This window comes from Mustela nigripes, chromosome 3 (assembly GCF_022355385.1).
Source record: "Mustela nigripes isolate SB6536 chromosome 3, MUSNIG.SB6536, whole genome shotgun sequence".
NCBI lineage: Eukaryota > Metazoa > Chordata > Mammalia > Carnivora > Mustelidae > Mustela > Mustela nigripes.
The window spans coordinates 20,295,907-20,321,291 of record NC_081559.1 but is presented as its reverse complement, the minus strand read 5'-3'; the positions used below and the strand labels follow the sequence as shown (position 1 = coordinate 20,321,291).

General features: G+C 37.9%; 1 protein-coding gene across 12 annotated transcripts in view; it reads right to left on the bottom strand.

Moving 5' to 3' along the window:
* Positions 1–25,385, bottom strand: part of UNC80 (unc-80 homolog, NALCN channel complex subunit) — a 230,625-nt gene that overhangs the window by 171,959 nt on the left and 33,281 nt on the right. For 7 of the 12 annotated variants that reach the window (XM_059393393.1, XM_059393382.1, XM_059393389.1 and 4 more), the window contains exons 8-14: positions 12,788–13,049; positions 11,565–11,699; positions 9,207–9,423; positions 8,390–8,566; positions 7,096–7,364; positions 5,647–6,009; positions 424–570 (exon numbers count right to left, since the gene is read on the bottom strand). In XM_059393393.1, the coding sequence (XP_059249376.1) occupies positions 424–570; positions 5,647–6,009; positions 7,096–7,364; positions 8,390–8,566; positions 9,207–9,423; positions 11,565–11,699; positions 12,788–13,049 (1,570 nt within the window). The remainder of the gene's footprint in view (positions 1–423; positions 571–5,646; positions 6,010–7,095; positions 7,365–8,389; positions 8,567–9,206; positions 9,424–11,564; positions 11,700–12,787; positions 13,050–25,385) is intronic. The other 5 variants (XM_059393386.1, XM_059393390.1, XM_059393394.1 and 2 more) reach the window with 3 other exon arrangements.

Sequence of the window (25,385 nt, the reverse complement as noted above, 5' to 3'; positions counted from 1 at the left end):
AGAATCACAAACTGAGTCCTAAACTTTGACCCCATTCTTTAACATAAAATATGTTTCTATTGTACCCAGGCAAATGATCAAAAAGTCATTCGTCACAGCCCCTCAGAGGCTCCTTAAATACATTAATCTTTGCCAATGTCTTGCAAACTTTAATTCACACATTCCAATTATACACCCTTTCACCAACTGGGAGTTGGCCTGCTTAGGCAGAAGGCAGACGTGTTTTCCCAGTTAAGCTTTCCTAGGCCTGGGTTTTTGAGGTCTTGAGATAGGTTGTGGGAATCTTCCCACTCTGAATCATCATTAATCATGCCTATGCAATGCAATATTTTTCAGGGAACACTGACCCTCATTGTCAAAGGACTCATTTTTAAATAGGAGGCAGGGAAGGAGAGGAAATGGAATCTACTGTAATTCTCTTACATTCTCTCGGAATACCTGGTGTCTCAGACGATCTCCAGAGAGCCCTCGATGTCCTTCTCCGCAACCATAGGCACATCCCAAAGACTTCACTATTTTAATGAGCATGGTCAGAGCAAGCCTATGGTTGCTTACAGGTGTACTTTCATCCTAGAAAAGTCACAAAGCCCTTTTGGTACTGCCATTCCATTTTGTGATTAAACCGAGTTTTATATGTTTTATGGTGAGCACGTACAACTTGAAAAACAGAATTGTCAAGGGCTCGACAAGCACATTAACCTTTCTAAAATCCAGATTGCCTTTTAAAAGAAAGAAAAATGTGCATTTTGATCATCCCCTAGGGCTAAAGGATATAAATGTAGACCTCTTGATTAGAAAACATGCTTACTGTATCCTTTGCAGACTATTAGAACCACCTAGAGAGACAATGGGGACTATCAGTGATGAAGACAAATAGATTTTCCCAGAAGCTACCCCCATCATCAGGTTTCTGATAGTACCACCAGGAAAGGATTATTGCTAAATTCCTGGAACTGATAAAAGTCTGGAACTTTGAAATCACATGGCAACTTCTGACATTTTTAAGGGACTTTCTAATTTTATATTTTCACGGTATTGTAATACTCACGCACCAGCAAAGTGAGAATATAAAGAAATTTGTCAACACTCAGCTTGTTTCTTCCTTTGCGGGTAAATAGGAAGCTTTCCTGAGATGAATAATCAGAATGGTTATCATCCTCTCTTTTGCCCCATTTAATCCTTGCTGTTAGTGAAGGACACAGCTTCCAGAAAAATGAACTTCTGTGAATTATCTCCAAAGAGGCAGAAGGATCCTAATAATTTCCCTTTCTATATCAGTTTAATGTGCAGAACAAAGGAAATAATGGATAAGCACTTCCATTGTCATGTGGAACAGGTGGCTAAGCAAATGATATCACACACTGAAAGTACTCCAGTGTGGGTAGGGAGTGAAAGAGATGGTGTTACCAAGACGACATCCATGATATGGAAAGGTAGACTCCCCTTCCCCTAAAGTTACACAGTTGGTCCTTCTTTTCTAATCTACAGCCTCATGTCGTGGATGCAGTGCTGAGATGCCCTCTGCAAAACTGAGCATTCTCTGAGCCTGGAAGTGTTGCTGGCTGACAGCTCTCTACTGAGATCCTAACTAGCCATTGCTCTTAGCTAAAGGAGAGTTGCCTCACCTAAGGTTAATGGTCTTCCTGGTAGCAGTATGCTTCCAATGGCTGATCAAGGGCATGATGCAGATTTAGGGGTATAAATGTGGGCTCCTTTTCTCCACCTGGAGATTACTTTTAAGGAGTCATCCTTGCTTTAGAGCCCTCCGTGTGATGAGCTGAAGTCTGTTACAACTACACTGTAGTTCAACTTCTCTCTCTACCTCATCCTGCTTCTTTTACAACCTCACAGTTGTTGATTCTGAGAGGCCGCCTCGGAAACTTCCTGCACACACATCTCCACATCTCAGTCCATTTCCTGGGCACTCTGTATATCTGACGGTTGCAAATGGAAGACTCAGAAATTATCAATAGAAACTTACTAACTTATTTACTATATATACAGCAATTCAGAAATGTTTGGATTCACATCTTAGCTCCATAACCTTGGGCTGGCCACTTAACCACTGTGTGCCCTACAAAATGAGAATCATAATAATATATACATATTTTATATTTCTTTTATATGTATTTATATGTATTAAATACATATTTATTTATTTATTTATTTATAGGTGTGGGATGCTGCTCTCTCTCTCTTTTTTTTTAAAGATTTTATTTATTTGTTAGAGAGAGAGATACAGAGCGCAAGCACAGGCAGACAGAGTGGCAGGCTAGAGGCAGAGGGAGAAGCAGGCTCCCTGCCGAGCAAGGAGCCCGATGTGGGACTCGATCCCAGAACGCTGGGATCATGACCTGAGCAGAAGGCAGCCGCTTAACCAACTGAGCCACCCAGGCGTCCCTGCTGCACTCTTTTGAGACTACTTTGTGCAAATTAGAAAAGGCATTCCTGTGGGTAGATGAGTTAGAAAAAGATGAGCCCTTTCAGTAGATGCATCTCTTGGTTGAACAGTTTAGTGAGCAGAGTATAGGCTGGATCTCAGTCCTTCTTGACTCAGCCTTAGCCACAAGCCCTTGTGTGGTGCACTGACTGTACAGTTAAAGGCAGCAAGTAGTGCCTCAGATAAGTTCACCCTGGGTAGGTCCTGATTTGGAAGATAGGTTTATACCCATTTTTAGATTACTGTATGTTCCTTTAAAAAAAAAAAAATCCCTAGCTCCAAAAGCTCTTAGTAAATATCTATTCAGGTTTGGCTTTCTTTACACCTTCAGATGTCCTTAGGATTTAGGTTCCTCTTACAGGAGACATCAGAAAAATGTACCAAGCTACAGACAGAAATCAGGACAGATATTAAATACATTTCAAGCTCTCAGTATTAGTTAGTGACATATATAGAAATAGAATTAGATCTTCCTTTCTGAATTAATAAATTCCCCATGCTTCTGGTATTACTACACTGTAAAATTAGATAAACTCTCAGATTCCACTGAAAATAACAGAGATTTAGGGCAGAAGAGACCTGTGTGAATCAGAAATACATGTACTTAACCTATGGTTAGGTTTTATTTTATAAATTATTTGTTTTACAAAGAGTACTTTTTTCCAGAACTATGAAATATTGATTACTTGGTGGTTGTTTTGAAGACTACATATCTGACTTCAAAAATATTCCATCTAACCAAGAGTGATAACTTCTGTTCAAATACTGTTTACATTATCAAGTATCTAGGATACTAACTGGATTTTAAATTGGCAAGAGACTTGCAAGTCTACAAAAAGAAATCATATGCAGATACCAGTTGGGTAAAATTTTAGAACTAAAAGTAAAAATGTAATACTAATAACAACTTCAGAAATTCTTAGGATACATAACAAAGCCCCCTTTAATTTAGTTCCAACTGTCTAAGCGTTAATAATAAAACCCTATCAAAATTTCACAACTCTTTATTTTTTTTCTTTCTATTTTCCCTTGAATATCATATTGGATAAAATACCATTGATTATCTCTTTGAGTAGCCAACTTATATTGAAAGATAAAACATGGACATTTAGTAAGAGTGAGATCTGAGGATTTTTGGATTATCCTCAGCAATGTATGAAGAGGTAAGAAGTTGGCAACTTTAAGCACTGGAAGATACTGTCAAAATTGGAAAATACACTTGGGATTCTTGGGTAGCTCAGTCAGTTAAGCGTCTTCATTTGGCTCAGATCATGATCCCAGAGTCCTGGGATCAAGTTCCCATCAGGCTCCTGCTTGACATTCAAGCAGTGGTAGAGCTAATTTCCTGGTCATGTTATTTCTTTAGGGTAGCATCTCAGTTATACTATATGACCATCACTCACAGTCTGTCAAGAATACCTTTTCTCAAGATTTTCAGGGTCTGACCAGTGAAGAGCCTGCTTCTCCCTTTGCCCACTGTTCCCCCTGCTTGTGCTCTCTCTTTGACAAATAAGTAAATAAAATCTTAAAAAAAAGAATTGGAAAATACACATTTATGATTAAGTCAGAGGAAGAAAATCCTAAAGAAAGGATTCAGGAACCCAAGAATATTGGGAAAGAATATTTGGATGAGAGACTTAAAATATTAGGAAGATAGTAGACAATGAGATGAAGAAACACAGATGATCAATGCACATTAAAAATGGATCAAGTAGGATTAGAAAGAGATAGAGAAGAAATTAAAAGAGGAAGGAGCACCACAACACTTATTCATAGTTTGGATAATTATGTAGATGGTAGAAATCTGCACATGTCATCTTACACCTGTAAACACTTGACCTTGATGTGTACATCCTGACATTAAATATTCAAATCTTCTGTTGATTTCCATTTGTTAACAGTATTTTCCAACAAAAACCCTGAACTTAAATCAGTGTAAGTTATGTGAATTCAAACTATGGTAATTCTTTTTTCTTTCTCTCTCTCTCTCTCTTTTTTTTTTTTTTAAGTAGGCTCCATGCCCACCATGGCACTGAGGAGCCCAATGTGGGGCTTGAATTCACAGCCCTGAGATCAAGACCTGATGAAATCAAGAATAAGACACTCAGCTGACTGAGCCCCCTGAGAGCCCCAAGCTATGGTATTTATTTAGAACTCAAAGTAAAGAAAAAAACTAATTTTTGGCATTAAGTGCAGAGATCATAAGTGAGGTGTTGCCAAGGCAAAGGGAATTAAATTCAGGAATAATCAATAATAAGAAAGCTAAAAACATAAGTTGTGAAACACTGAGATATGAGAGCACCGAGACTAGTCTTTGAAAGCAACCAATTAGCTGAACAAAATTCTTCCCTTTCTTCAACAGTGATTGAGATTGGCTGCCAAAAAAACGTGCTCCTTAGATCAAGAGAAAAAAAAAAACATCATCTTGTGGAAAAATTATACAGCTTGTTATGGACTGAATATATTTTCCCCAAATTCACATGTTGAAGCATTAACCTTCAATGTGATGGTGTTTGAAGATGTGGCTTTTGGGAGGTAATTAGGATTAGATGATTTCATGAGAGTGGGGCTCTAGTTTGATGAGATCAGTATCCTTATAAGAATGGACACCAGAGGACTCCTCTCTCTCTCTCTCCTTCTCTCTCTCTCTCTCTGTGTGTGTGTGTGTGTGTGTGTGTGTACAGAAAAAAAGAGGCCATGTGCGTATACAGCAAGATGGCAGCTACCTATAACCCAAGAGAAGAAGCTTCAGAAGCCTCGCTGGCACCTTCATATTGATCTTCCCAGAATCCAGAAATGTGAGAAGAGAATTTCTGCTGTTTAATCCACCCAAACTATGGTATTTTGTTATGGCATTCTGAGAACAAAAGAGTTCTTGATTTGGTCAGACCCTGAAAAATTTGAGAAAGAGGCTATTCTTGACAGACTGTGAGTGATGGTCATATAATATAACTGAGATACTACCCTAAAGAAATAACATGACCAGGAAATTAGCTCTAACACTGCTTGAGTGTCAATGGTTTTTGAATTGAGAATACCATTTCATCTAACCATTTCCACTAATGCCTGGTGAGAACCCACTGAAGAGATTTCTAGGCTCACGACTTTCTTTAGGGACTAGTTGTGATCAAATTCTTGGCAAGCAAGCATTGGAAAGAAATTAGGGGCAACATTTCTCGAGAACACAGAAGGTGGTTCACTCATACCTTCTCTTGGTTCTTATCATTCTTCTCATAAGGTCCACCTCCGCCTCCGCCTCCTCCTCCGTCACCTCCTCCACCACCTCCATCTCCACCTCCTTCTTCTCCTCCACCATCTCCAGCTCCACTAACGGAAGGGCCCCCGAATCCACAGGGTGAACTTCCAGATACACCTTTGAACTGGAAGGTTCCCTCACTGGCTCTTTTTTCTGTAGTTTCATGTTCCTTGTTTTCACTCTTTTTTCTGTTCTTTTCTACACAAGGCACCACACCAAGTTGAAGCAAGCATTCCACAATGTTTAGTGCTACATCACAGATGCGAGAACTGATGTCATGATTCAGGACAAGATAAACAGCCTTCAGAACCACCTGGAGGGAGAGAAAAAGATGAACAGAAGGTGATTAGTTTGCCTGAAACTATCTCTTCCTACATAGATTTTGTTATTTTGTTTAATACATTTCTTTTAGGCTTTTCTATGTACTTAAGCATAAATAATTGAGGTAATTTTCAAATGTGCCTATTTAAATTGCACTGGGACCTTGTGTATGTGCTTAAGTATAAGTCACCCAAAGACATAAAATGTATGTATGAAAAGAAAATATTGTGTATTATCTCACTGAAGTATTCCAAAACTTATCATAATACTGTTAATAGGGATACTGAAGAACAGTGAATTAATGGAACCATAATTTTTCACCTAAATGGAAACTGGTTCAACTGATTTTTTAAATCAAAGGGTTTTAATCCTCTGCCTTTCACTTTCTGTCATAAGAGATAAAAAAACAATGATTCCCTCATCCACATAAACGGGAAACATTTAGGCATTCACAATTGTATCATTATTGACACCTCAATTTTAAATGCAAAATATTTGCATGTTTAAATTATGTCTTTTCATTGATTTTAATATATTAAATTATTTTCTGAGCCCGTTTTCTAATATGAAATAAAAAATGTTGTGAAATATAATCGTAAACTATAACAACCCTTTCATTTGCTAATAACTATAATCAAGACAGGCATTCTTGAGAATGCAAGTTTAAATCTTTTAATGGGGTTCTATTCATTTTCCCTTGCTACCCAGGAGGTTTGTAGTCATGTTGCTTGTATAATAAAAGAAAATAAACTGAGAACTTTTTACTCTTAATTCTAGAGAAACGAGACTTAGCCCATACTCGTTATGTGTATTTTACATAAGCATATTCAGGATTTGTTAATGTTTTTGGATTATAAAAATATTCTGAGGTCAGATCACATCGAATGTAATGCTTGAAAAAAAATAAAAAGGGAAAGTTGCCTTGGTGATGGTTGACACATTTGTGAAATTTTTTATATGGGTAGCCTTTTCATTTTAAGGTTCAACATTGCTAAGAATCTATTTTATAGCATTATAAAAACTGGATCAAAGAGTCATTATCTTTCAAGCTTTGGTAAGAGAAATTCTTGCTTCTTACTGAAAGATCAAGCATGCCATTCTTGTGGACAAAGTTATTAGTCCCATCGATATGCTCCGTGTCCTCTAAGTAGCTGTAGTTTATGCAGGAGTCTGTGAGGCTTCGGGGCAGATTTGCACATGCCAAGGGTTCATGTGGCATCTCCGGGATAGGCACCTGGTTGCAGAGCTTCCTCATATGCTCACTGAAAAAGTCTGCGTAGCCTACGTTGAACGATGCCAAGGTGGTGTTGAAGGTTGCAACTGTGATTGTGGAGATCTGGGATCGCACTAATAAAAAGAAAGCAGTGTCTTAATTTTCCCCATATTAGCTCATGACATCATGTCAGGCAGTTACACTCTCATGGTCACAATCAGAGCTGAGGCTGTTGCAGATGTTTGACTTGGAGGCTCAAAGCTATTCTCAATTCCCACAAAATGGCCTTGGGTCAAGTCCATGTGACATTTGGCAAAAATGAAAGTTACAGAAAATGTGAATTCCAACTGGCTTCCTTAAGACCCAGGCTAGAATTTAACTTTTGTTTAACAGGTGGATTTTACCTGTTACCATTACTCTTAAACGGCAGATCCTACTGATACAGTAGTATCTATGCATATTCAGGATTTACTAATGCTTTTAGCAACTGGTTTAGTTGAAGTATTTCCCCACAAGTTTGTGGCTGGTAAAATATTTGGTTTTATCTGGCGTATTTAAGCAACAGCAAATAAGGAAGACTTTTTTCTCCTTTGTTCAAGAGTAATGGAACATAAATTTGTGGTGGAAGTAACTGGTATCATCAAATACTTGACACATACTCCAGGGAAAAGAGGGGTTCCATTTCTGCTTGTAGGTTAAGAGTACAGAATGAGAGACCAATTTGGCTTCCACCCAGACACACATGTTTTCTCCACATGAAGCATCTAAGGCACTTATTTGAAAGAGCAGCTGTCTGAAAAAGGAATCCATGGCCCAGGAAGGCAGTGACTTTCCTCTCATTGAAGGTAGATAAGACCTTTCGAGGGACATCATACAGGGGACCATGGTACTGAATATATAACTGTCTTCTAAGTCTCTTCTAGCCCCATGGGTCTATGACCTTTTGAAAACAAAGATGAATGGCTTCTTTCCCCTCTGAGAGGTATGGTGTTTGCAGTGTGCCATCAAATAGCTTTGGCTACAAAGGAAATCCCAAGAATGGCTCGCAAGTAAATTACCCAGCAATGTAATACATGAATGCAAGTTTTTAAAAAGTAGAAGGAGCCAGATTGCAATGAAAATGGAATATGGAGTAAAAACAGGAAACAGGAAAAGGAACCTGAAGTCCCGCCTGCAGGTGCCGCCTCCGACCCACCTTCCTTGACAGTGTTTTCTCCGTGGCTGTTGGAGTGATCTGGCAGGTCACTCACCAGGGTGTGGTGGGAGTGGGAGTGCCTGGCACTCAGGCTCTCCATCTCCGTGGCTGCATCTGAACTGCCCCGCCGGGTAAATTTCCCTGAGATGGACAAGAGTACCATGAAAGAATTTAAAAACGAAAGATTCTCTGCTGAGATGTTGTCTTTCCAAAGGACAGCAGGGAGGATAGAGGGACATTAGGAAGTGCCTGAGGCACAGCCAAGGAGCAGACATTGGACTTGTTCTGGGAACAGTCAGGGTCAAGAGGATGGATGAAGCTGTCTGTCGTAAGATCAGCCCCAATCTAAGCCAAATGTTAGAAACCATATATGGAGTCCCAGAAAACTCTCAGTTTCGGAATTTAAGCTGGCTTTCTAAATACGCCATCCGGGAAGCGGGGAGAAGCTTCTTTTTCTTTTCTTTACATTTTCTTTTTCTAATATCCAAATTAAAGTCTGTTTTAGGATTCACGATAAATCCTAATGCACAAGACCCTTTAAGGCCATGTTTCCACATCTAAAGTCCCTAAGAAATAGGGCCATTACCTGCCTAATTATACACAGTTCTCCCATATTTAATTAAATTATCTGCATTCCTTTGGTACTAGAAGCTAGCATCTGGATCCACATTTCCTGACTAAACTGTTCAAGAAAGATGCAGATTTGCCCCGGAGCCCTAGATCCAGATTTCTAAACAGGTCACTCAAGCTCTGCCCTACTTTGAAAACTCCTTGTGGTCACCTAAAATGGTGGTTTGCCAGCCTCCTTTTTCAATGCCTCGCCTGTCTTCACCAAGCCCAGAGAAACTTCCGAAGGAGAATGTGCTTCGGGTCGGGGACACATCCAGGTGGTCCTCGTGAAGCAGGAATGGCACCCCCATTCTTCGGGGCCTCCTCTTCCCTGTGTGGTGGAATGGGATTGAGCCTTTCCTCTCTCGGTCTTCTTTGCGACTCTTGAACTATGAGGATGAGAGGTAAAGGGTTAGGCACAGGGCAAAGAATAATAATCTGCAGTAAAATACAGGAACATTCCAGGAAGAAGAGACCAGAAAGTCCATGAGTATCATCCAACAGAGATGGGTGACATTTCCATAATGCGTTAAAAGAGTGAAAGACACAAAACAAAATGTAACATATTCCCTGGGTCTTTCTGCTAGCTTGTGTTGTCCCTTGACCAGTGGGATCAGTATCAACTGGGAAACTGTTAGAAATACAAATTGTCAGGTTCAACTCCAAATAAACTAGATTTAGAAACCTTGAAGGTAAGGTCTAGCAGTTGTGTTTTTTTTTTTTTTTAAGATTTTTATTTATTTGACAGAGAGAAACACAGAGATGAAACACAAGCAGAGGGAATGGGAGAAGGAGAAGCAGGCTTCCCACCTAGCAGGGAGCCTGATGTGGGGCTCGAACCCAGGACCCTGGGATCATGACCTGAGCAGAAGGCAGACGTTTAATGACTGAGCCACCCACGTGCCTCATCAGCAGTTGTGTTTTAATAAGCCCTGTAGGTGATTCTGATAAATGCTAAAATTGGAGAACCATAGGTTAGAGTATAGGATTCTAGAGTCACCACTTGGACCAGCCAGTTATTATCGGTTTCATTTTTCCAGGATTGAAATCAATTTTTCCAGCCAGACAACTTCAAGTGTGTGCCACTGTCCATAAAGTTAGAAGATACAAAGCATGAATTGGTACAAACCCATTACTCCTGTCAAACAAGTGCAAAATCCAGTAGAAATAAGAGTTAAGAATTTCTTGAGATGCTTTTAAAATATACCAACATCGGTCTAACCTGCAGCAGTTCTGACCTAATTGGTTTGGGTGCAGGTCTGGGCATAGCAATTTTTTTGTCTTCCCAGAGATTCTCATGTGTAGTCAGTACTGAAAACTTATTCCCCTGGATTACTGACATTTTTAGAAAAAATACAGCCATTGCCTATCATTACATTATCAATGAAGGTAGACATGACCGCTTGCATAGCAACACTCTGAACTCATATGTAAGTTAACAATATGTTCTGTGTCTTCCATGAACACAGCTGAACTAATCATTTTGAAAAATAGAAAATGAAGCTACTACACATACATTATTCTACACATTATTTCCTAGCTGATTGGTTCCATATATTTACAAAAAGAAAGAAGGAACGGTAGATTCATAAAAGCATGACCTAGTTTGAACAAGACCTGGTTTTGAGTTTGGACTCAACCTTTCACAAACTGCTAAAATTTCCAAGGCTTAACTCCTTTCTTTTTTTGAGAATAATTAACATTCATTGAGTACTAAGTAAGTACCAGGCCCAGGGAGGAATTTACAGGTATTATCTCAATCCTCATAACCTTTTGAAGTAAGTATGTTATGTATCCAATTTACAAATGAAGGGACTGATATTTAGTATCATTTGACCAGGATCACAGAGGTTCAAGGTGGCAGAGCAAGAATTTGAACACTGGTTAGGTGACTCCCAAGCGTACACTTGACTCTGCTTTAAATTTTTTATTTTTAGAGGTCAGTGGATGCAGAGTAAATGTTTATTGAATGGAAACCTATGAGATGGCCTATAAAAAGTTGCGAGGGTAGAAAATTTAGTGATTTGTTGTGAGGATTTACTACTTTATTTACAGAGTTTTGTTTATTTTGCTGTCTTTAAACTAGAGATGACCTCAAGAATAAATGTTCCATGATGATCCCATCACTCTGAATAAGACTTCAGTAAGGCTCATTTTCTTAGGTGCAAAATGTAGAAATTTAGGATCTCATTGGATTAAATGAGAACCATTTATATAAAATCCTTGATAAAATGAGAGGAACCATACAAATATAAGTCGCTATCATGGCTACCACAACTATCTCCACTACCACTGAAAGCACCCTACGCACATCATCAGGATTGAACTTGGTAACATTAAAAATGGGAAACATTCATGCATACAGAGGGACTCACACAACGTCATGCTGCAAACCAGTGCTATAATTGGGGGCTGACCTCTCTCCTCAATGTTCCTTTCCCAGCCTAACCCATTCTGTAGCATGACCTCATGTCCTACTGATTTTTTTCCAAGTATCAAAATATTAGAGAGCTTAAATGGTTCTACTCACCTTTTTAAAAATGTTCATGCCAAGGTCTGAAGAAAGATCTGGGACTGCAGACCTACGCAAATTGGTCAACGAAACCTTAGAAAAGGCCTCAGGGCTAAGAGATTTTTCCTCTTCATTACACTTCATGGTGAGGTCCTTAATAGACAATAAAGGCAGACTTCACAATCAAGGACTTGTGGCTTTATATCCAAAGACTTTTCTTATTGAGATGTCATATTTTTAACAGGGGTGTGCCTGATGTTTTGATATCTATAAACTGTTTAACTTGTAGTTCTAGACTTTTAGAATCCATATCCTGCTTTGGAGGAGATATGTTATATATTAACTGTAACCCCTGTTTGGAGATTTTAACAGTGAGAACATGAAGCTCCATATTTGGGAAAGCCAACAAAGGTATCTCGTTTCCTCTTTCCATTAAAAAAAGTTTTTCTGTTTAATGGTTCACCGAAAGAGATTTTTATTTTGGGCAGAATCATCTACTAAAACAGAGTATCTCTCTTTTTCACTCTAATACTGCTCATGTTTACTTTCAAAGTATATAGACATTTTCAGATATAGTCAATTCATAATTAATTAAACCAAATAACTGGGACACACTGCAAACCACCATTTTTCTCTACATATCCAACAAACATGGTATCGATGAGAAAGAGGGAAAGAAAAAGTGTTCAAGCTGGTATTAGCACATTCATTTATCAAAAAGTGATTTTCAGGGGGATGTCATCAAATCAGAATACGGTCAGTTTATTTTTCCAAACATCTATAATAAATAGGAAGACTATATGTCCCAAGGAAATATTTCTAATTATGATATTGAGGTGCTAAAAATTTTGAGCTATGCAAATGAAGGTAAACCATGTTCAGTAAAATGCTAGTGTCACACATTTCATGATATCAGTAATCAACAGTTGTATGAGAGAACTCTCTATTGATTGGCACTTCGGTTGGGAGATTTTCCATTATTCTGGATCAACAGGGCCTTAACTCTAGATTAGCGTGAGTTAGAGGTATTTAGATACCCTTCTTTGAATGGTAAATTAAATGCTAAGAAAGAACCAAAATTATCTAGCAATAAAAGATAAAAGGGAAAGGATAATAACAGCAGAGTAACCCACGAATAAGTAGTCAGCACTGGAATGAAGAGATGGATGAGTAGGAGAAAAAGAGAATCTGTTATGGCCAAAGTTGTTGATTCAAAAGATAGTGCACTGAGTTTCTCTTACTTGGGTTTTGTGGGTGTTCACTAGTGAGGGAGCTGCTGCCACCATCGAGCTGCTCCTGGGTCTGGGCAAGAGAGGAATATCTGGCTCTGGAGCCTTTTCAGGCTTCTCTTCCAACATGTGCCGCAGCCTTTGTAGATAGTACATCAGAGACCACTGAGTGCCTTCCTCAGACCAGTGGGGCTGGAGTAGGCAGCGAAGAACAGCAACATCAAAGTAGGTGGCATAGCGGGACCTTTGGCATGGAGGTATCACAAGAGAGGCTCTGTTTCCAATGACAGAAAGATGATTATATTGGCAAACATCCCAAGGGGTGACACAACATGGTTTATAGCTTTACTTTTCTCATTTGTTTACTTATTCATCCACTTATTTTTTGTGTAGTTTACTCTACTATACCCACAATGGGTCCCACTCTTTTCACTTTTGCTAGATACTTTCCAGAAGTAGAAAAGTTAGAAAGAGTTTTGAAGGATAACTAGGAATCAGCTAGGCTAAGTGGAGGATGGGGCAGGAGGGTAGATCAGCATTTCAGTCAGAGGAAACCTCAACTTTGTCAGTAGATGAAATGGAAAAATGTATTGTAGGAAGAAAGAATTTCATGTTCTTGCCCTATTGTATTTTCTCAACACATTCCTGCAATGTGTGTACAACTACTCCAGTACCAGGCTCCTGTAGTATTTGTGGGTTGTCTAGTGCTTAACTACTGCAGTACACATAGCTTCCGCAGCATGGGCATTTTTTCCAAGGATAAGGCTTCCACAGCACTCAGTTTTCCCTTTGCTCAGCTCCCATAGTGCCTAGTACCCAGCAGCACCAACTTCTTATCTTATCAATTCCTTTTTAGAATTTATTCAATTTTCATTTTTATAATCATATTCCACCCCTTCATTGTGTTTACCCTTATTTTTGTATATGTGTGTGTATGTGTGTGTGTGTGTGTGTGTATATATATATATATATATATATATATATAATTATTTTTTTTTCCTTCTTTAAAATTTTGGGAGGTAGTTTCTTCTAACAGAACAAAAGACTTCCCAAATCAAGTGTGTCACCCTGTTCTATTCTCTCTCTCTCTATATATATATATTTTTCCCCTCCTTTCTTCTCCTGCCCCCCCATTCTGGGTCTCTGCTGATTTGATTAGTGTATACTTTTCTGGGTTCATTGCTATCCTTTTAGTATTTTGTTCTCTCATTCATCTATTCTTATATGTTTAAAAATAACAAGGCAGAAAAACCTCAAGAAAAAGAACAAGAGGCAGTACTGACAGCTAGGGACCTAATTGATACAGACATTTGTAATATGTCAGAACTAGAGTTCAGAATGATGATTATCAAAGTGCTAGCTGGCCTTGAAAAAAGGATTGAAGATACTAAGGAATCCCTTTCTGGGGAATAAAATCCCTTTCTGGAGAAATGAAAAAACTGAAATATAACCAAGTTGAAATTGAAAAGCTATTAATAAGGTGCTATCAAAAACAGAGGCTTTTACTGCTAGGATAAATGAAGCAGAAGAGAGAACTAGTGATATAGAAGATCAAATGATGGACAATAAAGAAGCTGAGAAAAAGAGAGATAAAAAACTACTGGCTCATGGGGGGAGAATTCATGAGAAAAGTGATACCACAAAGCAAAACAATATTACAGTAATTGGAATCCCAGAAGAAAAATGGGGGCAGAAGATATATTGGAGTAAATTATAGCAGATAATTTCCCTAATCTGGTGAAGGGAACAAGCATCAAAATCCAGGAGGCAGAGTACCCCCCTCAAAATCAATAAAAATAGGTCCACACCCTATCATCAAATAGTAAAACTTACAAGTCTCAGTGACAAAGAGAAAATTCTGAAAGCAGCTTGGGACAAGAGGTCTGTAACATACTATGGTAGAAATATTAGATTGGAAGTAGACCTATCCAAAGAGACCTGCAAGCCAGAAAGGACTGGCATGATATATGCAGAGAACGAAACAAGAAAAATATACAGTCATGAATACCAGCTAGGCTGTCATTGAAAATAGAAGGAGAAATAAAAAGCTTCCAGGACAAACAAAAATTAAAAGAATTTGCAAACACCAAACCAGCTGTACAGGAAATATGGAAAGGGGTCCTCTAAGCAAAGAGAGAGCCTACAAGTAATAGACCAGGAAGGAATAGAGACAATATACAGTAACAGTCACCTTCCAGGCAATAAAATGCCAATAAATTCATATCTTTCAATAGTTACCTTGCATGTAAATGGGCTAAATGCCCCAATCGAAAGACACAGGTTATCAGAATGGATTAAAAAAAAATACCCATCAATATACTGTCTACAAGAAACTCATTTTAGAACCACAGACACCACCAGATTTAAAGTGAGGGGGTGGAAAAAAAATTACCATGCTAATGGGCACCAAAAGAATGCTGGGGAAGCAATCTTTATATCAGATAAATTAGCCTTTAAGCCAAAGACTATAATAAGAGATGAGGAAGGACACTATATCTTAAAGGGTTTGTCCAAAAAGAAGATCTAACAATTTTACATATTTATGTCCCTAACATGGAAGCAGCCAATTATATGACCCAATTAATAACAAAATCAAAGAAACACATTGACAATAATACAATAATAGTAGCGGACTTTAACACCTCCTCACTCAAATGGACAGATCATCTAAGGAAGAGATCAACAAGGAAATAAAGGCTTTACATAACACACTGGACCAGATGGACATCACAGATATATTCAGAACATTCCATCCCAAAGCAACAGAATACACATTCTTCCCCAGTTCACATGGAACATTGTACAGAATAGATCATGTCCTGGGTCACAAGTCAGTCTCCACTGTTACCAAAAGATTGGGATCATTCCTTGCATATTTTCAGACCACAACCTTCTGAAGTTAGAGGTCACTCACAAGAAGAAAGTTGGTAAGAACTCAAATACATGGAGGCTCAAAGAGCATCCTACTAACGAATGAATGGCACATATTGCATGGAGCATTGGGTATGGTGCATAAACAATGAATTTTGGAACACTGAAAAAAATTTAATTTAAAGAAAAAAGAATGAATGGGTCAACAGGGAAATTAAGGAAGAATGTAAAAAATTCATGGACACAAATGAAAATGAAAACACAACTTTCAAAATCTTTGGGACACAGTAAAGGTGGTTCTGAGAGGAAAGTATAAATCAATACAAGCCTCTCTCAAGGAACAGGAAAGGTCTCAAATATACAAGCTAACCCTACACCCAAAGAAGCTGGAGAAAGAACAGCAAATAAAGCCTAAAGCCAGCAGAAGAAAAATCATAAAGATCAGAGCAGAAATCAATTAAATAGAAACCAAAAGAACAGTAGAAAAAATCAATGAAACTAGGAGCTGGTTCTTTGAAAGAATTAATAAGATTGATAAACCCCTGACCAGACTTACCAAAAAGAAAAGAGAAAGGACTCAAATTAATAAAATCATGAATGAAAGAGAAGAGATCACAACCAACACCAAAGAAATATAAACAATGACAAGAATATATTATGAGCAACATTACACCACCAAATTTGACAATCTGGAAGACATGGATGCATTCCTAGAGACACAAAAACTACCAAAACTGAACCAGGAAGAAATAGAAAACCTGAACAGACCCATAACCAGTAAGGAGATTGAAGCAGTCATCAAAAATCTCCCAACAAACAAGACCTCAGGGCCAGATGGCTTCCCAGGGTAATTCTACCAAACATTTAAAGAAGAATTAATACCTATTCTCCTGAAACAATTCCCCAAAAAATAGAAATGGAAGGAAAACTTCTAAATTCATTTTATAAGGCCAACATTACTTTGATCCCAAAACCAGATAAAGACCCCATCAAAAAGGAGAATTACAGACCAATGCCTTTGATGAACACCGATGTGAAAATTCTCATCAAATGCTAGCCAATAGGATCCAATAGCACAATAAAAGGATTATTCACCATGACCAAGTGGGATTTATTCCTGGGTTACAAGGTTGGTTCAACATCCGTAAATGAATCAATGTGATACAATACATTAATAAAAGAAAAAACAAGAACCAAATAATACTTTCAGTAGATGCTGAAAAAGCATTTGACAAAGTGCAGCATCCTTTCTTGATCAAAACTCTTCAAAGTGTAGGGACAGAGGGTACATACCTCAATATCATCAAAGCCATCTATGAAAAACCCACAGTGAATTAATTCTCAATGGGGAAAAAGTGTGAGCTTTTCCCTAAGGTCAGGAACATGGCAGCAATGTCAGTTACCACCACTGCTATTCAACATAGTACTAGAAGTCCTAACCTCAGCAATCAGACAACAAAAAGAAATAAAAAGCTTCTGAATCTAGAAAGAAGAAGTCAAACTCTCAGTCTTTGCAGATGATATGATACTTTATGTAGAAAACCCAAAGGACTCCACTCCAAAACTGCTAGAACTCATACAGCAATTCAGTAAAGTGACAGGATATAAAAATCAATGCTCAGAAATCAGTTGCATTTCTATACACACACAGCAAAACAGAAGAAAGAGAAAATAAGGAGTCAATCCTATTTACAACTGCACCCAAAACCATAAGATCCCTAGCAGTAAACCTAACCAAAGAGGCAAAGAAGCTGCTCTCTCAAACTAATAAAAGGTCATTTGTTTAAATGAAATGAAATAAAATAAAATAAAATAAATATCGGTTAAAAAAAAAAAAGAGGCAAAGAATCTGTACTCAGAAAAGTATAAAGTACTCATGCAAGAAATTGAAGACAACAAGAAATGGAAAAATACTCCATGCTCATGGATTGGAAGAACTAATATTATGAAAATGTCTATGCTACCTAAAGCCTTCTACACATTTAATGCAATCCCAATCAAAATATCATCCTTTTGTTTTTTTCAAAGAAATGGGACAAATAATCCCAAAATTTATATAGAACCAGAAAAGGCCCCAAATAGCCAGAGGAATGTTGAAGAAGAAAGCCAAAGTTGGTGGCATCACAATTCCAGATTTCAAGCTCTATTACAAACCTGTCTTTGTCAAGACAGTATGGTACTGGCACAAAAACAGACACAGAGATCAGTGGAACGGAATAGAGAGCCCAGAAATGGATCCTGAACTCTATGGTCAACTAATCAACAAAGCAGGAAAGAATGTCCAATGGAAAAAAGACAGTCTCTTCAACAAATGGTGTTGGGATAACTGGACACCACAGGCATAAAAATGAAACTGGACCATTTCCTTACACCACACACAAAAATAGACTCAAAATGGATGAAGGACCTCAATGTGAGACAGGAATCCTTTGAAATCCTTGAAGAAAACACAGTTAGCAACCTCTTCAACCTCACCTGCAGCTACTTCTTGGTAGACACATCACCAAAGGCAAGGGAAGCAAGGGCAAAAATGAACTATTGGGACTTCATCAAGATCAAAATCTTTTGCACAGCAAAGGAAACAGTCAACAAAACCAAAAGACAACTGACAGAATGGGAGAAGATATTGGCAAATGACATATCAGATAAAGAGCTAGTGTCCAAAATCTATAAAGAACTTATCAGACTCAACACCCAGAGAAGAAATAATTCAATCAAGAAATGGGCAGAGATTGCCTTCAGCTCTGGTCGTGGTCCCGGGGTCCTGGGATCGAGCCCCGCATCGGGTTCTCTGCTCAGTGGGTAGCCTGCTTCCTCCTCTCTCTCTCTCTGCCTGCCTCTCTGCCTACTTGTGATCTGTCTGTCAAGTGAATAAATAAAATCTTAAAAAAAAAAAAAAGAAAAGAAATGGGCAGAGGACATGAACAGACAGTTCTGCAAAGAAGACCTTCAGATGGCCAACAGACAAGAAAAAGTGCTCCACATGACTCGGCATCAGGGAAATACAAATCAAAACCAGAATGAGATACCACCTCACACCAGTCAGAATGGCTAAAATTAACAAGTCAGGAAATGACAGATGCTGGAGAGGATGCGGAGAAAGGGAACTCTCCTACACCGTTGGTGGGAATGCAAGCTGGTGCAGGCACTCTGGAAAACGGCATGGAGGTTCTTCAGAAAGTTGAAAATAGAGCTTCCCTATGTCCCAGCAATCACAAGACTGGATTTTTATCCTAAAGATACAAAAGTAGTGATCTGAAGTGGCACGTGCACCTGAATGTTTATAGCAGCAATGTGCACAATAGCCAAACTATGGAAAGAATTTAGATGTCCATCAACAGATGAATGGATAAAGAAGATGTGGAAGATTATTCCATATACAAAATGGAATACTATGCAGCCATCAAAAGAAATGAAATCTTGGCTCTTTTTTTTTGCAATGATATGGACGGAACCAGAGGGTATTATGCTGAGTGAAATAAGTCAATCGGAGAAAAACAACTATCATATGATGTCTCTATTATGAGGAATTTGAGAGGAAGGGCAGGCGGTTGTGGGAGGTAGGGAAGGAAAAAAAGGAAACATAATTGGATCAAGAGGGAGACAAACCGTAAGTGACTCTTAATCTCACAAAACAAACTGAGGATTGCTGGGGAGTGGAGGGTTAAGGATAGAGTGGCTGGGTTGTGGGTACTGGGGAGGGTATGGGCTATGGAGAGTGGTGTGAAATGTGTAAGCCTGATGATTCACAGACCTGTACCCATGGGACAAATAATACATTATATGTTAATAAAAATAATTTTTTAAAAAGATTTATTATTTTTGCTGATAAAGAATGATCATAAATCAGGAAAGAAAAGACAAACAGATCAAATGGAAAAGCGTATGGAAAGAAATTTCACTGAGAAGAAAACCTAAGGAGAGGCAGAATAGAGAGAGATACTCAACTCTGGTAATAGTCGGGGAAATGTGGGCTTAAGTCACAATCGCCATCCATCAGATTTGTGAGACTATAAATGCCTGAACATAGGAAGTATTCATGAGGGTGTGACTAATCAGAAGCACTCATCACTGCTGGTAAACTCAGAGTACAATTAGGTGATAAGTAGTAAATTTTCGACTGTCCTCATCATATGATCTAGAAATTCCATTACTGAGGGAAAGTATCTTAGGGAAACTCCTGCCCATGCACACAAGAGGACATGTACAAGGATGTTCATGGCATTGATTTTGTTAGAGTAAAAAACTAGAGAACATTCTGAAAGTCAGCCAAAGGAGAAGCAACAAATGAATGTTTGCACATATTTGCCAAATATTATTTATGTATTATATGATGTGACAGGCTAGGGTGCTTATGTTCTATTTACCAATGTGATTGTTGTATTAACTTGTGAAAAGACATAAAAATGAACACTTATGTGTTGTATAATTTCCTGTGTTTCTTTTTTTTTTAAGATTTCATTTATTTATTTGACAGACAGAGGCAGAGAGGCAGGTAGAGAGAGAGGGGGAAGCAGGCTCCCTGCCGAGCAGAGAGCTCGATGTGGGGATTGATTCCCAGGACCCTGGGATCATGACCTGAGCTGAAGATGGAGGCTTTAACCCACTGAGCCACCCAGGTGTCCCTTTCCTGTGTTTCTTTAAAGAACATTAGCTAAGACCTTGAATTTTATCAATATGACTAAAAATCCACTATTCACATATACATAAAGTAGATCTATATAAAGTACATCTATCTATCTATACCATATATATTGTATTTTATATTCTATATATCATATACAGATACACTTCTATATAACATACATTTTTATATGTAACAAATACATAATACATGATTTTAATACTTGTATATATGTTAAATGTGTGTGCGTGTATGTTTTTTGCCCAGATTAGTCTCATTGTCCTCAAGATGATGTGTTATATCTGTTCTTTCTAAGTATTTTGTCCTCTATGTTTTCATTGTGTAACCATTTTAATAAAAAAGCTGAGTCTCAGAATTTTATGAGTTGCCAAGTTTTCATCAGAAGCATGTGGGCTAGATTCAAATTTCCGGTGCCTATCCCAGGCAGGAAACCTTTTACTTTGATTTGCCTTCAGTCCCCCATTTCCAGACCCCATTCCCTGTCCATCCTTCTTTACCTCCCTACACCGGAAGTCTGACCTATATATACTCTTCCAGCTGATCCCTGCCTCTGGCTCCTAACTGGATTTGGCAAAAGGAAGCTCTCACAGGAGACTGACAGCAGAAGGACAGTGGTGTCTTACACAAACCTCCTTGTTTTCAGAGGTTTACCTAAGGCTGGCCCTGTAATCTGGGACTGGCCTAGGTCATCAGTAGTCACAGTTCTTGTTAGTCATTCTCTCTCCGCAGAGTTCTCCACAACTGCTCCCTCCTTTTGCCTCTCCAGGCCCCAGAGCTGGTAGTCTTCCTGAAGTACAGGCACTGGAGTACCTGTGGTTTCCCTATATCCCGTCCAAAGTTTTGTTATTAACTCCTTTTTAATCTTGTCTCAGACTGACCAGTATACCACTTGTTTCATCCTGAGATTACAGGAGGAAACTGGTTAATTATATCCCCAAGCTCAGTTGGAGGGAAAGAAATAACATTGATTCTCATTTCTGCCATTTTCTTAAGAGACTTTTGCCACACTTCCTGCCACTTCTCACCTCCATTTCTTTCTTTTTTTTTTTTTCTCCATTTCTTTCTTAAAAAAGCATGGACTACCCCACATCTTTCAGCCTGTCTTTATACCAGAATAACAGGATTTTCCCCTCAATGCTACCATCTTGGATTTCTAAAGAAAAGACAAAGTACAAGGTTATGTGGCAACCAGCTGGGTAATTTTAGGTTCTCAAGTATTTGTGACAGTCATTGGCCTTATTATAAGAGCCTGTGAAAGCTATTGTTTCTTGACCAGGCTGCTGTGATTATGGGAGATGTTAGTAGTTTAACAGAATTATTTTTCCCCCATTGGACTAGCCATCTTCACCCTTTACTTCCTGCCCATACCTCAGTGTCCCCAAATGTTCCAGTTTGTAAATTAGATTAGGGAGTTCCATAAATTATTTCAAATCTCAAGAGCAGTGCTCCATATAATGAGATACCAGTGGACAACTTCTTTGAGAATCCCAAGTGGATAGAGAGAAGAGAGTTTATTAAAAAAGCACATTTCCAGGTCTCACACCAGACTCACTAAACCAGAATTGTTGGAGATAGAGACAATTCTTAAACACTCTTAATAAGATTGGAGGGCAACTGCCCTAGAGAAACATGTAATGTATGACTTTTGCACTTTTTAGGGCAACATCCAAAACAATTTCTATATGGAAACACTAACTGAATGATATATTGACAGCTTTGTCCCCAAGGGTGCCAGAGAACTAAGTTTATGTCTTTCACTACATAGAAAATGTATGTGATGAAAGTAATTATTAACTGCACAGTTGAGTCCTGTGGTCATTAACTACTTCCTGACAAATCATGTCAGTCAGAAGATGGACTGCACAACAATAAGACTCCACCAACGTAAGGCTGTAAGTAAATTCACATTAAAACTGCCTAATTTTTAAAGAGTCTCCATCTGAAACAACAATGAAGTTGAGGAGCATTCATAGCAAATATTTATAACTCAAAATACCTTCATTTTAGGTGTTATTCAAGGACAAGTTTATTTGTCTTAAAGTGTGAGGTATCCTGGGGTGACTAGCCAATAAAAAGCAAGAATCATCAATAAATGTTTAATTTCATTTAAGAAAGTATTATCAATCAGCTTGTCATTACTCCAGTAAAACTAATCTTAATTAACAATCTAATAAATATGTGAGTCAAAAATTTATGTAACTGGAAAAAAATGGTATGGGGACTATCATTGTGTGATCTGATAGAAATGTTCTAACTCTAATATTCTATTATTCTGTAAATCATTTTGTAGAAAAAATGAAAAGTATGAAAACAACTTGAAAAAAAGTATACATACTAAAAGAGAATGATGTTTAAATCTTCCTGATGAGTTCATTGATGATTTTTACTTTTAAAAAATACTTTATACCTTTAAGTTTTTTTCTATAATTAGCATATACTTCTTTTATATGCATAAAATAAATACATATTATGACAAATTTTTTGACTATCATAAAAGCTAAGAATTTTTAAATATTTTTTTATGTAACTATGGCATCAGGAAACCAAGTTATTATTAATTAGGGCTGGGGGATGTTAGTAGAGAGCAACCAAGGCAGAAAAATACTCTAGAAATAACAATCTGTGGAGATAGAGAAATGTGGAAATCAGTTTTGACCTTACACAGTATTTAACAAAGTAGAAATTAAGTCTGTGCATATGGTAAATGAAGATGAAATCTCACATTAATTTTAAAAACTAGCTACCTGCTCACTGATTGCAGAGTTCAGGGAAGAGTAATGTTCTGTTCAGTCAAGGTCAGGGCAAAAGAGACGATGAATCATATTTGCTTGATACAAGCAGACAGCTTCTTCTGTTTCTAAGATATTTGCATTGCTTTGTTATTGAAGTTCTCTTCATTTCTGATTAATACATGAACTCTTCCAACAAAGACACATTAAAATTAGCGTTTTCTGAAAGGTTTACCTTGTGCATCATTTCCATGGTAACCAGCTACTGTAGCTAAGCAAAGAGAAGACCTAATTCATTCTTCTAAAGTGACACTGATTCATGTCTAATTCACATATGTAGGCGTGGGTGTGCCGTGGGTGACTGTGTGTATGTATATGTCAAGAAATGCATATGTATATAGATGTTTGAGTGTGGTAATCTCAGAGAATGGAAAAAACAACATCCATCCACAAACAGCAAACCTTGAACCTTGTAGTTTGTCAATATCATATGCAATTTTTATTTGCAAATTTCCAATGCATGCCCTGGCTGAGAAAAATTATGTAAGAAATATAAGCTTCTGGATATTTTACAACCTCAACATTTCACCATGATATTGCTTTTAATAGTTTTTGAAAGTCAGGCCAAATATAGTATTTAAGGTGGAAATTACTTACATTTAAACTTTTTAGAGTTAGTATAGAATATAATTAGTGAAGGAGGAATATGAGAACGGTCAACAACTGATTGAAGAAAATGTATAGATACAGTCATAATTATATCCAAAATGATAGTGACATCATCATCATTACTGTTTGTTTAAGAGAGCCTCCAAAATAGACTCCAATGATCTCTGTTTCTTGGTATTCACACCTTCATGGGGTGCCTTCTCTACCAGCATTGGTATGATTCATAGCATATAGCAGAAGTGATGGCATGTCAACTGTAGGGATTAGTTTTAAAGACATTGAAGCATTGATCTGGGTTGCTCCTCCTCTTTATGGGATACTTTGTTTTGGAGGAAACCAGCTGTCATGTCATGAGCAGCCCTATGGAGAGGCCCAGATGGTGAAGAACTGAAGCTTCTAGTCAATAGCCATCTGACTGATCTTGAAAGCAGAGTCTGACACCCAAACTTCCAGATGACAGCACCCCTGGCCAACGTCTTGACAGACCCCGAACTGCAACGACTTAGCTATGCCCCTTCTGGATTCATGACCCTCAGGAACTATGTCAGAGGATAAATGTCTTTTGTTTTAAGTTATTGAGCAATTTGGGTAATTTGTTATATAGCAATTGGTAGCTAATACAGATTTTCATACCAAGAAAACAGCCTAAATTTGGGGACTATTTTTGGAATCAGGCAGTAGGCAGAGGCTGTAAAGACTCTGAAGAGTGTTAAAAAATGAAAACAGGGGCACCCTGGTTCTGGCTCAGGTCATGATCTCAGGGTCCTGAGATTAAGCCTGCGTCAGGCTCTGTGCTCTGTGTGGAGTCTACTTCAGTTTCTCTCTCCATCTCCCTCTGCCCCTCTTCCCCCCACTCATGTGTGCTCTGTCTCTAAAATAGAAATAGTCTTTTAAAAAAGTGAAAACATAAATTGTCTTGCACAAATTACTAATAGAAATCCTGAACTTTAAGAAGGCTGCTGGTAAGGGCTTAAAGGGAAGTAAGGAACATGATATTGAAAAGAGGAGGAAGGAGGATCCTTGTTATGTAGTGGAAAAACTGCCTGCTGTGATATGGAGCATTAAAGAAACATGCCTAACAAAGTTAGTGACCTAAGATTTCCAAATAAAATGTTGAAGGGGACTTCTGATTTTTTCCTGCTCCTTACAGGAGATTGAAAGATAAAATACATGCCCTAACTAAAGAACTAGTAAAGAATGATGAGTTCGGATTTAAAGATTTTGAAAATTCTCAGCCTCTCCAGATGGGAAATAATACTAAAGTTAAGAAATGATTTCTGAGAAAACATCAACTGTAGAGCATTTCTGGAAAAACATGGTAAAAAGATAAAGTCAAAGGTGGAACTTTAAAATCTTTTTAAGATATCAGAATGATTGAAGATCTTGCTTCAGAATGTTATTCCACCAGGCAAAAATTCCTCTAAAGGTTTTGAAAACATTATTCACATATAAAAAAGAGGGGTGGTTTGGTGGAAACTTTTAAGAAACTCAAAGGTGTTGTTCTTCAAACTTTCTCCAAGTTTCAGAAAGGATTATCTCAAAGAGACTTGTCTATTCTAGTGGACCCCAATAAGATTCACAGTGGACTCCCAAAGTTTTTAAAGAAATATAACAAAAACACTGCCAAAGCAGTATAAAGTTAAAAGCTCTTGTATTTTCCAAGTTTTACTGGCAGTAAGCAAGCTGAGAGAACTAT